The sequence below is a fragment of the Miscanthus floridulus genome, chromosome 19 (assembly GCF_019320115.1).
Source record: "Miscanthus floridulus cultivar M001 chromosome 19, ASM1932011v1, whole genome shotgun sequence".
NCBI classification, from domain to species: domain Eukaryota; kingdom Viridiplantae; phylum Streptophyta; class Magnoliopsida; order Poales; family Poaceae; genus Miscanthus; species Miscanthus floridulus.
Genome location: NC_089598.1, coordinates 111,279,875 through 111,294,596, shown reverse-complemented (window position 1 = coordinate 111,294,596; position 14,722 = coordinate 111,279,875). Strand labels below are relative to the sequence as shown.

The window sequence follows — 14,722 nt, the reverse complement described above, 5'->3', positions numbered from 1 at the left end:
TGCTTGATCTCGGCCACTGCGACTTCCAGGGGCAGTGGTGGCGCTAGGCAGTACACTGTGTGCCATGCACGACGCAGCGACCCCCAGAACGAGGACTTGTCAAGGTCAAGGTGGACGACGTACTCGACTCAGTCCTCGACGTCGAAGGCCAGAGTGCGGAGCTGCCTCACCAAGGTCAGCGCCACCTTATCGTTAGCTGCGCGCTCCCTGTTGGCGTCGTGGAGAAAGGACTGCATCATATCACCTCAAACTCGCCGGTGGTGAACACCAGGTCGTTCTGTACCTTCTCCCTCAGCTTCTTCTCCTCCTCTACAGCCGACTTGACCAAGCTCAGAGTCCCCTCCACCGCCGTCTTGGTCAACCCAAGAGCAAACTCCGCCATTATTGTTGCTCTCAAGGTTTCACTCTCCTCTGTCGTTGTTTATTTGCTATTTTTGCTTGTGATGTGGTGTGTCGCTAGCAACCGATGATGGCTAATGTTCAGGGTTGTGGATGCACTGACCACGTACCTATCTATATATATTAGCAAAATAAAGCACTATTAAACCAAGACTTGGAAGATGAGGTCTTTGAAATGAAATGAATTTACCCAGTATGACGTGATCTTTTGCTAACCCATCGCTCACGTTGGTGTGACGTTGCTCTGCCTGGACACTAGACACCAATAATTGAATGTTTTTTTTTCCTTCCATAAAAGTAGTATGTTAATAAATTTCAGGATCATTACCAATAGGCGAATGTGCCCGCTTGATTTCAAAGAACCTGCTGTCCTCAATTTTTTTAAAAGGACCAACCTAGCTATAAGTATATCATGTTCAAATGAGGTTTCTTGATTGATAACATCAATTCATCAAACAACTGGAAATATTTTTTCACAAGCTGCTAGTAATTTTGTAAGAACGGAGGGTACCAACTAGTTTTCTAGAGGTGCTTCCGACAAACATGTCGTCCTGAAGAAACCAAAAGAAAGACGATCTAATACGGACTCCGGCACTACCTCCAAAGACTTTGTCGCGCGTCCTATGTGCACGCGCGGCATCTTTGCGAGTTCCCAATCTTGTCCAGCTCGCGCCTGAGCCCACGCCGTCTATGGCACCTTTGGCTGGGCCCTCGCCTGCACCACGGCCACGCCCTTCGACGTTCGCTAGAGAAAGAAGAGAGAGAGAGAGAGAGAGAGGGGATGAAGCAGGCAGTTGTGGAAAAGGAGAAGTCTGACTGAGTAGTGAAACCATAAGTGCTTGTATCACTAGAGAACAGACTTTAGAACGATGTCCCAATTTAGTATTAGCCTCGGCATTTTTTTTTGCTCCCGGGACTAAAGGACCCTTTAGTCCCGGTTGGTAATACCAACCGGGACTAAAGGTCCCTGCCCAACGGTCGTCTGCGGGGCAGGGATCTTTAGTCCCGGCTGGTATTACCAACCGGGTCCCGGTTGGTAATACCAGTCGGGACTAAAGATTTTAGTCCCGGTTTGGGTGATTTCCCGGGAATAAAGATTAATCTTTAGTCCCGGTTTGGACCACTAACCGGGACTAATTATCCCGGCCTATAATTCTGCTCAATTCTTCCTCCCCGAGCCCGAGCCATTCCATTATTCAAACTCACTGCCTCTATTCTTCAGCTTGCTGTTGTTCTTGCACTCTCCCCCTCCGTGTTGCTCTTCGATTTTGGAGGTAACAAACTTAATCCTCTTATGTTTTATCAGTAGCTTATCTCATTTTGCGATGTAGATGCATGTGTAACTTTATATGTTGGACTTTATTATGATTTTATATGTCATTTTTAGCTCAAAATCACATGATGATTTGCATATATGTTTGGATAAACAAAAGTTAAATTAGTTCATCAAAATCACACCTCGCTCGTCCTCGCTGGAGCACGCGCCATCCTCGTCCCCGGTGGCTTACGTGATCTTAGAATTAATTTTTCCATGAAATGAAAAACTTAGAAAATTGTTAGAAAATTGTAGAAAATCCGTACTAGTTGAACTTGCGGACCGTGTTCATCTCGGCGACCATATTCTCTGCCGAGCGGTAACGGACGTCAAGGAGGAGCTTTGATTCTACGAGGGAGAGCGGCAACGGTCGTGGAAGACCGTGTTCCCTTTCTCGTAGAATCGGAGCTCTTCCTTGGCCAAGTACGGTGCCGTCCGGTGGAGAAATGCTCGCCGAGATGATCACGTAAGCAAGGTCAACTAGTACGGATGGTTATTTATTGAAACATGTTTTTGAGCTATAATTTGATGGATATTTGATAACTTCAGACCTACAAATGTCATCTACAAATGTTACTATCCTCGGCAACCTAAACGCCCACGAGCTCGCCGATATCGAGCAGGTCACTTAGAATTATTTTTTCCATGAAATGAAATACTTAGAAATCATGCCTTTTATTTTTTAGAATTAAATTTTCCATGAAATGAAAAACTTAGAAAATGGTTAGAAAAATGTAGAAAATCCGTACTAGTTGAACTTGCGGATCGTGTTCAGGTCGGCGAGCATGTTCTCTGCCGAGCGGTAACGGACGTCAAGGAGGAGCTTTGATTCTATGAGGGAGAGCGGCAACGGTCGTGGAAGACCGTGTTCCCTTTCTCGTAGAATCGGAGCTCTTCCTTGGCCAAGTACGGTGCCGTCCGGTGGAGAAATGCTCGCCGAGTTGATCACGTAAGCAAGATCAACTAGTACGGATGGTTATTTATTGAAACATGTGAAATCCGTACTAGTTTTGTTTAAATATATCATTTTAGAAAATATGAAATTTACACTAGTTTGCAAAAATAAGTATAGAAAGTAGATGACAACTGTTACCGGATCCTCGGCCTCTCGTTCGGTTGCGAAACGACTGAGGCCAGAACTCCCTCTCATTATCTGCGGCAAGTGTAAGCAGAAGATTGTGATGGAGTACCGAGTCAAGAGACAGGGACCCAACAAGGGTCGTGTTTTCTACAAGTGCCCGGATCGCGATGTGAGTTTCTTACGCATTTTATAATTATGGCTAATTGACCTGCTTTTCTTGAATATTTTTGACTAAATATTTTTTGGCTTTAATTTCAGTGGGAGGGCAATGGATGCGATGGTTGGTACTGGGAGGAAGATTATGCTACATACGTGCAGAATTTGGGTGCGCTTGAGGTAGCGGCTGCTGCTGATGAGGCAGTGAGCCAGCAGGAGAAGCTTATTGATATTCAACAGAAGAATGATTTGTCTGTTTTAGTTGCGTACGATCACAAAATAATTATGTTACTGAAGTGCATTGTAGTTTTAGTTTGTTTAGTGATAGTTGGGATTGCTTACGTTGTAGCCAGGCTTAGTTAATTAATCAACCGTGTGTGTGTCATTTATGTTGTGTAATAAAATACTTAATTATGTTCAAGGTTTTCATAATTTGTCGTGTAATACAGATTATGTCACGCCATTGGATGTACAATGCCGATCGCCGCTCCCAAGACTTTATAGAGGGCTTGCACTATTTCTTAGGTGTGGCCGAGGCAAATAAGCGGGATGGTTTCATATGCTGTCCATGTGCCCTATGTAAGAATTTAAAGGAATATTCAAGCTCAATGAGTCTTCATTCACATTTGCTTAAGTCAGGTTTCATGTCAAACTATATATGTTGGACTAAGCATGGAGAAAGCGGGGTCATGATGGAAGAAGGTGAAGGAGAAGATTTAGACATTGATGACATTATTGCTCAGTATGGTGCCTTTGATGATACTACAATGGGGGGAGATGAAGAAGAGGTAGCGGTAGAAGATGATCTCGGTGATGCTCTTGGCGATGCCATTCGTGATGCACAACAAGAATGGGAAAGTGAAAAAGAGAAAGTTAAGTTGGAGCGCATGCTTGAGGATCATAGGAAGTTGCTATACCCGACGGCCGAAGAGGGGCAAAAAAAGCTGGGTACAACACTGGAATTGCTACAGTGGAAGGCAAAGAATGGTGTATCCGATAAGGCATTTGGGAATTTATTAAACCTCATAAAGAAGATGCTTCCGAAGCCAAATGAATTGCCCACCACTACGTACGAAGCAAAAAAGGTTGTCTGCCCTTTGGGATTAAAAATCCAGAAGATACATGCATGTCCTAATGACTGTATCCTCTACCATGGCAATGAATACGAGAATTTGGATGAATGCCCGGTATGTAAAGCATCGCGGTATAAGATCAGGCGCGATGATCCTGGTGACGTCGAGGGTGAACAACGTCCTAGAAAGAAAATCCCTGCCAAGGTTATGTGGTATGCTCCTATAATACCACGCTTAAAACGTTTGTTCAGAAATAAAGACCACGCAAAGTTGTTGCGGTGGTATAAAGAAGACCGTAAGGTAGACAATATGCTGAGACACCCAGCTGATGGGTCCCAGTGGAGAGCGATAGACAGAGAATTTTCAGAGTTTGCAAATGAGGCTAGAAACTTAAGGTTCGCCTTAAGTACAGATGGTATGAATCCTTTTGGACAGCAGAGCACTAGTCATAGCACTTGGCCAGTTACTCTATGTATCTACAACCTTCCTCCATGGTTATGCATGAAGCGGAAGTTCATTATGATGCCGATCCTCATCCAAGGTCCGAGGCAACCTGGCAACGATATTGATGTATATCTGAAGCCATTAGTTGAAGAACTTCTAGTTTTATGGAACAAACCAGGTGTACGTGTCTGGGATGAGTACAAACAAGAACACTTTGACCTACGAGCAATGTTGTTCGTAACCATCAATGATTGGCCTGCTTTAAGTAATCTTTCAGGTCAGACAAACAAAGGATATAATGCATGCACACATTGTTTTGATGACCTTGACAGTATATATTTGAAAAGATGTCGAAAGGTCATGTACCTTGGCCATCGTCGATTCCTTCCTTTGAATCACCAAGTAAGAAAGAAAGGGAAGCATTTTAAAGGTAAGCCAGACCACCGGAAGAAGCCTCATAACCGAACCGGGGAAGATGTACTCGCAATGGTCAAGGATGTGAAAGTAGTATTTGGAAAGGGACAAGGCAGTGAATCTGTTCCCAAAGATGCTAATGGACATGCACCCATGTGGAAGAAGAAGTCCATCTTTTGGGAGCTACCCTATTGGCAAGTCCTAGAGGTCCGCAACGCAATCGACGTGATGCACCTGACAAAGAATCTTTGTGTGAACCTGTTAGGATTCATGGGTGTGTACGGGAAGCCAAAGGATTCACTTGAAGCACGCCAGGACTTGCAGTGCATGAAAGAACGAGACAACCTTCATCCAGAGAAGACAGGTGATGGACGTCATTACTTAAGTCCTGCTAGCTACACGCTTAGCAAAGAAGAGAGGGACAGCATGTTCGAATGTCTAAGCAGCATCAAGGTCCCATCGGGATTCTCCTCCAATATAAAGGGTATAATAAATGTGCCAGATAAAAAATTCCTAAACTTAAAGTCCCACGACTGCCACGTGCTTATGACGCAATTGCTTCCAGTTGCTTTAAGAGGAATTCTACCTCCACATGTACGTCTAGCCACCGTGAAGCTATGTGCATTTCTCAATGCAATTTCTCAGAAGGCAATCAATCCAGTGGAACTAGCTACTCTACAGAATGATGTGGTTCAATGTCTTGTCAGCTTTGAGTTGGTGTTCCCTCCATCCTTCTTTAATATCATGACACACATCCTAGTTCATTTGGTGAAGGAGATTAGTATTCTTGGACCTGTGTTCTTACATAACATGTTCCCCTTCGAGAGGTTTATGGGAGTCTTGAAGAAATATGTGAAAGTCCGTTCTAAGCCTGAAGGAAGCATCGCCCAGGGCTATGGAACAGAGGAGGTCATTGAGTTCTGTGTTGACTTTATTCCTGACATTGCCCCGATTGGCGTTCCCGAATCACGACATGAGGGGAGACTCAGTGGTAAAGGAACTTTAGGGAAGAAAACATATATCGGCATGGAAGACGATTATTTCAATAAAGCACACTACACAGTTCTTCAGAACTCGTCATTGGTGCATCCGTACATCGAGATACATAAGGAGTTCTTACGATCCAAGTTTCCAGGGAAGACTGAAGCTTGGATTAGGCGTCAGCACATGGAAAGTTTCAGTGGTTGGTTGCGAAAAGAATGTCAAGGCGATGACAATATTGATGAGCAACTGTATTTGTTGGCTAGGCAGCCATCGTGGCATATCCTCACGTACCAAGGGTACGAGATAAATGGGAATACATTTTACACAGTTGCCCAAGATAAAAGGAGCACCAATCAAAATAGTGGTGTTCGCATAGATGGCACAGATCCAAATGGGAATATACAAACATATTATGGCCGCATAGAAGAGATATGGGAACTAGACTACGCACCTAATTTTAAAGTCCCTTTGTTCCGGTGCCAATGGGTGAAGCTGACCGGAGGAGGGGTAACAGTCGACAAAGAGTATGGAATGACAACAGTGGACCTCAACAATATTGGATACAAAGAGGAACCATTCGTCCTTGCTGCCGATGTGAGTCAGGTGTTCTATGTGAAAGACATGTCTACAAAATCAAAGAGAGGAAAAAACGAAGACATCAACTCAATGATCAATGAGCCAAAGCGCCACATAATTCTTTCTGGGAAAATAAATATAGTAGGAATTGAAGACAAGTCAGACATGTCAGAAGATTACGAAAGAAATGTCCGAATTCCACCCTTCATAGTGAAGAAAGATCCAAGCATCATGTTAAATGATGAAGACACTCCATGGTTACGACAAGATCATAACCAAGGGTCATACGTCAAGAAGAAATTCACTGTTGTGCCCGCATGATACAACGATGCATGTTTAATATATTATGTTTTAGAGACGGATATTATGTAATATGTTATGACTTCACAATCCTTATATAGGCCATTTTTTCATTTGAGATCTACAATTGTTGTTTTGGTCAACTTTTCATTTGACCAAGTTTGTTCATATCATCAATATCTACAATCCTTATATAGACCATTTTTTCATTTGAGAAAGCTTGAACAAAATGTAGTTCAATTTTCACAAGTGTGTGACATAGTTTTAGAAAGTCTATAAGAGATAAGGAAAGTTGTGACTAGTGTTTGATAAAAATTTCTCAAATGGGAAAATGAGCTATGTAACAATTGTAGATCCTTGCTGAGATGATCAAACTTAGGTATTCAGAGTTTTTTCATCTGAGGTCATTTAGTGTCTCATTTGAGCAAGTTTGACCAAGTCAAATTTGGTCAAATGAAAAAACAACACTTTGACTCTAGTATTATGGACTCTAAATGACTTCGAATTGAAAAGTTTTGAATACCAAGTTTGTTAAACTCAAAAAGATCTACAATTGTTGTTTTGGTCAACTTTCCATTTGAGAAAGTTTGGACGGTTCAAATTTGTGATTTTTAAATTTCGACGCCTACAAACTAGTTTTCGGAACCCTAGATTGTCTAAAATTGAAAAGTTTTGAATACCAAGTTTGTTCATATCATCAATATCTACAATCCTTATATAGACCATTTTTTCATTTGAGAAAGCTTGAACAAAATGTAGTTCAATTTTCACAAGTGTGTGACATAGTTTTAGAAAGTCTATAAGAGATAAGGAAAGTTGTGACTAGTGTTTGATAAAAATTTCTCAAATGGGAAAATGAGCTATGTAACAATTGTAGATCTTGCTGAGATGATCAAACTTGGTATTCAGAGTTTTTTCATCTGAGGTCATTTAGTGTCTCATTTGAGCAAGTTTGACCAAGTCAAATTTGGTCAAATGAAAAAACAACACTTTGACTCTAGTATTATGGACTCTAAATGACTTCGAATTGAAAAGTTTTGAATACCAAGTTTGTTAAACTCAAAAAGATCTACAATTGTTGTTTTGGTCAACTTTCCATTTGAGAAAGTTTGGACGGTTCAAATTTGTGATTTTTAAATTTCGACGCCTACAAACTAGTTTTCGGAACCCTAGATTGTCTAAAATTGAAAAGTTTTGAATACCAAGTTTGTTCATATCATCAATATCTACAATCCTTATATAGACCATTTTTTCATTTGAAAAAGTTATAGAACAAAAAATACTACATTTTCTTTATTTTTATAGGTTCAACAAAAATTTCCTGTCAATTTTGGTCAAAAACCGAGAAAAAATTGAAACATTGACGTACAATAATGTGATAATAAATTTCCTATCGAATAATATTAGTTTTATTAATTTTAAGTTACAAATATATTTTTGCATTAACAAAATACTTAGTATTAGTAACATTTATATTCTATATTCATAAAAGAAATTAAAAACTTTAGGTTACAAAATTTTCCTATTTACAATAAATAATTAGTTAATCAATAGAATTTTTTAAAATAAATATTGCAAAGTATTGAAGTTGCTATGGAATTAATTGATTAACCTAGTATTAAACAAAATCAAAATCCCAGGTCTTTCCAATTACGCTGGCGGGTTGCCAAAATTTTCAGGCCTTCAGTCCCGGCCCAGACCAAGAACCGGGACTAAAGGGTGGGCGGCAATTTCGGTGCCCGCCCAAAATACTTTTAGTCCCGGCTAGTAACACCAACCGGGACTAAAAACCCTTTAGTCCCGGCTTGTAAGGCGAGCCGGGACTAAAGGGTTGGGCCTTTAGTCCCGGCTGGTAATACCAGCCGGCACTAAAGGGTTTTTAGTCCCGGTTGGTGTTACCAGCCGGGACTAAAGGGTCCCGGCCTATATATATCGAACGGTTTCATCTTCTACCTTTCGATCTACACGTCGATCATCGCCGCCGCCACCGCCATCTTCGATCTCGCCTCCGTCGCCCCAGCCCCGCCCTGGCCATACGTCGAGCTCGTCTCTGCCGCGCCGCCGTCGTCTTCTACCCCCGCCCGGCCGCGCCATCTGCCCGGCCGCATCCCGTCTCTGCCCGCACCCGAGCCCCCTCCGTCGACCGCTTCCCGCCCGGCCTCGTCGTCGAGCCCCACCGTCTCCTGTCGTACGTCGTCCTCGCGCGAGGTGCTCAGCTCGACCCCACGCGTGGCCGGCCAGCACGCCCTGCCGGCCCGCGCCATCCGCCTCCCCAGCCTGCTAGAGCTAGCTTGCTCTCGGCCGGCGCGGCCAATATTAGATTAAAATGTTAGATTTAATTAGTAGTTTTTGATATATGTTAGATTTAAATGTATTAAAATTTAATTAGTACTTTATTTAGATAGTTTTTTAGATAGTTTTTTATTATAGTATTTGATATATGTTAGATTAAAATGTATTAAAATTTAATTAGTACTTTATTTAGATAGTTTTTTAGATAGTTTTTTAGTATAGTTTTTGATATATGTTAGATTAAAATGTATTATCTATTACTAGTTTATCTAATTTCATGTTAGATTTATTTAATTGGATTTAGTAATTATATATTCTATCTCTCTCTATATATATATCTAGAGAGAGATTCTATATGTATACATATGGTACTTAATTATTTCTATATGTATATATACATGTACTTATTTTCATGTGTTGAGAGAGAGAGAAAATTGTATCTAGAGAGACATTCTATGTGTTATCACATGCATATCTAGAGATATAGACATATGCACTTATTTCTATGTGTTGAGAGAGAGAGAAAATATATTGTATCATTCTATGTGTATATATATACATGTACTTATTTCCATGTTTTTGGATCGAAAGTGTTTTTGATTCGATTCCAAAGCCTATACCTTATTATTGTTTATCCTTATGAAATATTATGTGTTATTATATTTAATTGGATTTAGTAATTCTATATGTGTTATCACATGTACTTATGTTATGTACCATAATAATTCTATCTATGTGTTATCTTGAAGATACAAATGGCTGCTCCGGATGATAACTTGAGTGATGACATAATGGCGGATATTATCAACGCCGGCACCAATGTGGATGTAGATGACACGAGTCAGTACTTTGCTGATTATGAGGATATCCTGAATATGCCGGTGGTTGAAGATCAACAAATTGTCGCGCAAGAAAATACTGGCGAGGTATATTCGATTATCTATCATCTCTTATAGATGCATGCGTACGTATATTTGTTGTTAATCGTTGTGTTTCTACTCATGTAGCCGGTCTCTGGATCTACATCAACCACCGACAAAAGTAGGAAAGTCCGAGGGCCAAAAAAGCCATTAGAGGGCCGTTTCATAATATCAGAATTCGACACCGACACCGGCAAACCATTGGGACCACATGCTCAGACATATGTCAATCAATGTGGGTTCATTGTAAGGGATAGGATCCCAGTTAGTGCTCGTGAATGGAAGCAGAAGATATCCGCTCCTAATGTTAGTTTTGTATCTGATCGTGATAAGAACCTAGCTTGGAGAGATATCACTCAGCATTTCACATTACAAGCAGATGATGCTTTGAAGGAGCTAGTGAGGGATTGGACAATGAAGAAGATGGCAACATTGTTCCAGAGTTGGAAGAAGACATTGTATAAAAAGTTTATCTTGAAGAATGCTACGCCGAATTTCAATGCTAAGGCGTTTGTCAAGTTGGAGTCCCATTGGGATGCCTTCGTAGAATACAAGACATCTCAAGACAGTGAGGAACGTGTGATGAGGAATCGGCAGAATGCCCGACAGAAGCAATACCATCATCGCATGGGATCAGGTGGTTATAGGAGTGCTATTCCCAAGTGGCAGAACCTAGAAGCAGAGATTACTGCCAAGGGAATCATACCTGAAACAATAGAAAAGAACTGGCCTCAACGCGCGAAGAATTGGTTCTACGCTCATGGGGGAAGCCTAGACCCAGACACTGGCAAGCTAATTTTCGGCCAAAAAATTGAGAGAGCAACACAGAGACTAGCTCGTGCTAGGGAAGAAGCTGATAGTGGTGTTTTCAAGCCCAACAGAGAGAAGGATGAATTGACATATGCCCTAGAGAATCCCGAACACGGTGGTCGAACAAGAGGCTATGGGGCGGTTCCGTGGCTACACGCATTCCCAGCAGACAAGGATACCTACAGAAGCCGCCAGAGAAAGAAGGATGAGGAGGCAGAACGAATTCGTGCATTGGAGCAATTTGTTGATGAGTCACGACAAGCATTGCTTGAATCACGTGAACGAGAAAAATCTCTTGAGGCAAGAATGCAGGAGGAGATCAAGAGGCAAGTGCAGCTAGCAATGAGTCAAATGCAATCGCAATCAACGCCGGGAGTCACCATTAGCCCCGTTGGTCAGATGAAAAGCAGTTGTGCTTCTACGGAGCTGCCAGTTATTCAAGACGACGCTGGGTTGCGCTTCCCTGTTGATGACATTACCGAGCCTCTAACAAAATGTGAGCTGCACATTCCAGATGGTAATGCATCAATCATGGTGGCTGTCGGGGTTGTATCTCCAATAGACCGAACGAAGACACCAAGAATCCATGGGTCAGTTATTCAACCTGGATATGCTAGCGTCTCGGTCGATAGAGTGCTCAAAGGTTACAGCAATGTTCCTCTTGACATTGAAGGCGGTGATGGGGAGAAGACACTAGGAGAAACAGAGAAGACATTTATTCAATGGCGCAAACGCTTCATCATCATTCCTGGGGCGCCACCGCTTCCCCTACCTCACCCTAGGTACGAATGAAAGTGAATGAAATATTATTTTCCATTAATTTTCTATTGGCTTCAAAAATAATTGACACACAAATTGTTTTTATAGCAGGGTCTCTCCCCAGCCTAGCCTAATCATTCATTCCCCATCTCATCACAGCAGTCGCGGGGGGCGAGACGACTTCATCCCCACGGCGATCGCCAACTCCTACACCGGCCCCATCGCCTCCACAACGATCTCCAACTCCTACACCGGCCCCACCGCCTCCACAACGATCTCCAACGTCTCCACGCCGGTCTCCACCAACACCGGCCTCATCGCCTCCACGCCGATCTCCAACACCGCCCCCACCCCCTCCACAGCGACGCACTACAAAGACGTCTAAGGTCCCGGCGGCAAAGAAGACCCCGAGAAAAAGAGTTATTTCTCAAGAAATACTTCCTGAAAAGACTGATGAGCAAATAGCAGCTGAAGAAGACAAAAAAGTAAAAGATTTTTTTATAGATATCAAAAACAAGAGTCAAGCAAAGCTTAAGGAGAAGCCGTACTTTTACATACCACGAGATGTGCTGAGGCAGAAGGTCGATGCTCACAAGAAAAAGATGATTGAACTTCGTAAGCCTTCGCCACTATCAGACTATGACCGCTCCCTCGTGAAGTCACATGATGCAGATAAGAAAAGGAAAAGAGCATCAGGGAAGGATGTCCCACAGCTCGGACAGCAGAAGCAACCAATGCAAAATCTTGTTGTTGCTAATGAATATGGTTCCAACATAGAAGTCTATCGACCAGACAACTCTGGAGAAGTGTCGGTTCAAGCCCTTAATGCTTTTTTTAAAGATACTGGTTTAACCTTGGATCAATTGACGGGCAAAGCTCCAATCCAGAACCTGGAAGTTGATACCTGGAAGACTTATAAATATGGCAAAAGTCTGTACAACCCTGCGGCTCTGAATGAATTGGGTACGCAAATGTACTTGCTCAACAAGTGGTACATGCAGGCGTGTGGCAGGGGTGAGCAGTGGATCTTTGTCAGATTTAGAGACCATCATTACTTCCGTGGCGATGACATCTTACATATTAGTTTCGAAGAATTGCATCAACTATTCCACTTGGACGCTCTGGACAAATCAATCATTAGCTCCTTTTGTTTGTAAGTGATTCTTACTTTTATTTAATAAACTCACTTCCATGCGTACGTGTATATAATTATCCTCACATGTAACTTATATTTATATATAGATTCCAGATGTCAGAGCTCCAAAGAATACAAGACACCAGTGTTGGCTTCATTGATCCTTATATCGTATTCAAAACCGGTATTATTGTCAAGGAGCGATGGGTATCTGAAGCATAGGAGAATATCATGATGTTCTTCGTGAAGCAGCACGACAAGACAACAATACTTTTCCCGTACAACTTTGAGTAAGTGTTAATAATAATGTAGTCTACATATTTTATGTAATATCAATACAACTTATATGTATGTACGTGTGTGTATAAACCAATGCAGGTTTCACTGGATACTCATTGTCATTGAGTTAAACTCAAGTCAGTTAGTAATCTTGGACTCATTGAGAAAAGAGCGAGCACAATACCAAGATATGATAGACATTATCCAGGGGTAATTTCGATCTCTCGCGCACAACTATTATTGAATAGACTTTGCCATAATTTATTAACGATCGTACATTATTGGTCGCACAGGGTTTGGAAAGAGTTTATTCGGCAACACCGTAAGGATTGCAAGGCACCACTTAATGTAGTTGAAATACCAGTAAGTAGTACTATATATACTTCCCCACATGTTTAATTACTATATCGTACTTCAATTTACGTGTGAGATGCTGAGAATAATCTTCTTCTCGTATAGTGGTGTTTGCGGCAGGAACCAGGTAATAACTTGTGTGGATACTACGTTTATGAATTTATCACTGCATACATAAGAAGAACTCCTGAAGATGTCCTCAGAGTATGTATATATCATTTTTATTTATTTTTAAATGAATATATATATTTATATATATATATATATATGTATTAATACTTTTCCTTTTATTTCAAATGCAAGACTGAATGGTTGAAACGAAGGGTCATGCAAAAAGACCATCTGAAAGCAATTCAAGAGTCAATAGCAGGATATCTTCTAGAAAAAGTGCTAAATCCCAACGGCGAGTTCTACTTTGATCTAAGGAACTAATGATGTAAATTAAATGTTTATTGATATCGTTATTTTCGAGAACAAGATTATGAAAGTGTTGTATATATACATATATATCTATAATATATATAGTTTCATACTTTATTCGAATAATGCTTGAGATGAGAATTAAATGTATTTATATGCGTGCGTGTATTTATATTAGCAGCGTAGAATACGTACATAAAAACATATTATATATTAAACAAATATGTGTAACTGAACTGAAAACAAATTAAACAAGAAAAAAAGAAAAAGAAAAGGAACCTTTAGTCCCGGTTGGTAACCCCAACCGGGACTAAAGGGTGCGCCAGGTTTGCTCGGCTGGAGACCAACCGGGACTAAAGGTCCCTCTTTAGTCCCGGCTTTATGACCCGGGACTGAAGGTTCCACCTTTAGTCCCGGGATCGTTGTCCCGGCGCGGTAACCGGGACTAAAGGCCGTTACCGCCCGGGACAAAAGTCCATTCTGTAGTAGTGTATATATATATGTGTCTAAGTCTAATGTATTGGACCATATGAGCTAGCTTCAAGCCTATTCATTGAGACAGGCTTTCTAACATGTCCACCTCTAAAAATATAGGCGGACGCCTTAAGAGACTCGTCTCTATTAGTTTAATTTTAGAAACGGTAGTGTCTCCGTAAATAGACCGACCATTTCTGAAAATAGCAAAGTATTTCAGAAAACAGTGAGATTTTTTGTCCGTCTCTATTAATAATAAAACAAGTAGTCCTCTAAATTCGTTTTTGCACTAGTTTTCCAAAGGTTATTCCGACAAACATGTGAAGTGGTTTGATGAAACCAAAAGAAAGACGATTACAGAGTGTGTGTGAGATGCCGAAGGAGAAAACAAAACAAAATAAATAAATAAATAAATAAATAAAACTTGAGCCCTCAAAAGGATGTCCATTGGGACATCAGCTCGAAGCCTCGAAGACAATGCCGTCATTGCCAGATGATCCTTGCATTTTCCCGGCGCACATTCTAATGTTGATCATC

General features: G+C 41.3%; 1 protein-coding gene across 1 annotated transcript; it reads left to right on the top strand.

Annotated features, from left to right (window-relative positions):
* The first annotated feature begins 1,665 nt into the window (after positions 1–1,665).
* Positions 1,666–6,763, top strand: LOC136529888 (uncharacterized). The gene is made up of 6 exons (XM_066522937.1): positions 1,666–2,964; positions 3,054–3,155; positions 3,401–4,469; positions 4,566–5,089; positions 5,243–6,009; positions 6,130–6,763. Exons 1-6 carry the CDS (start codon positions 2,794–2,796, stop codon positions 6,761–6,763), a joined length of 3,267 nt encoding a protein of 1,088 aa, XP_066379034.1. The 5' UTR covers positions 1,666–2,793.
* Positions 6,764–14,722: the final 7,959 nt, after the last annotated feature.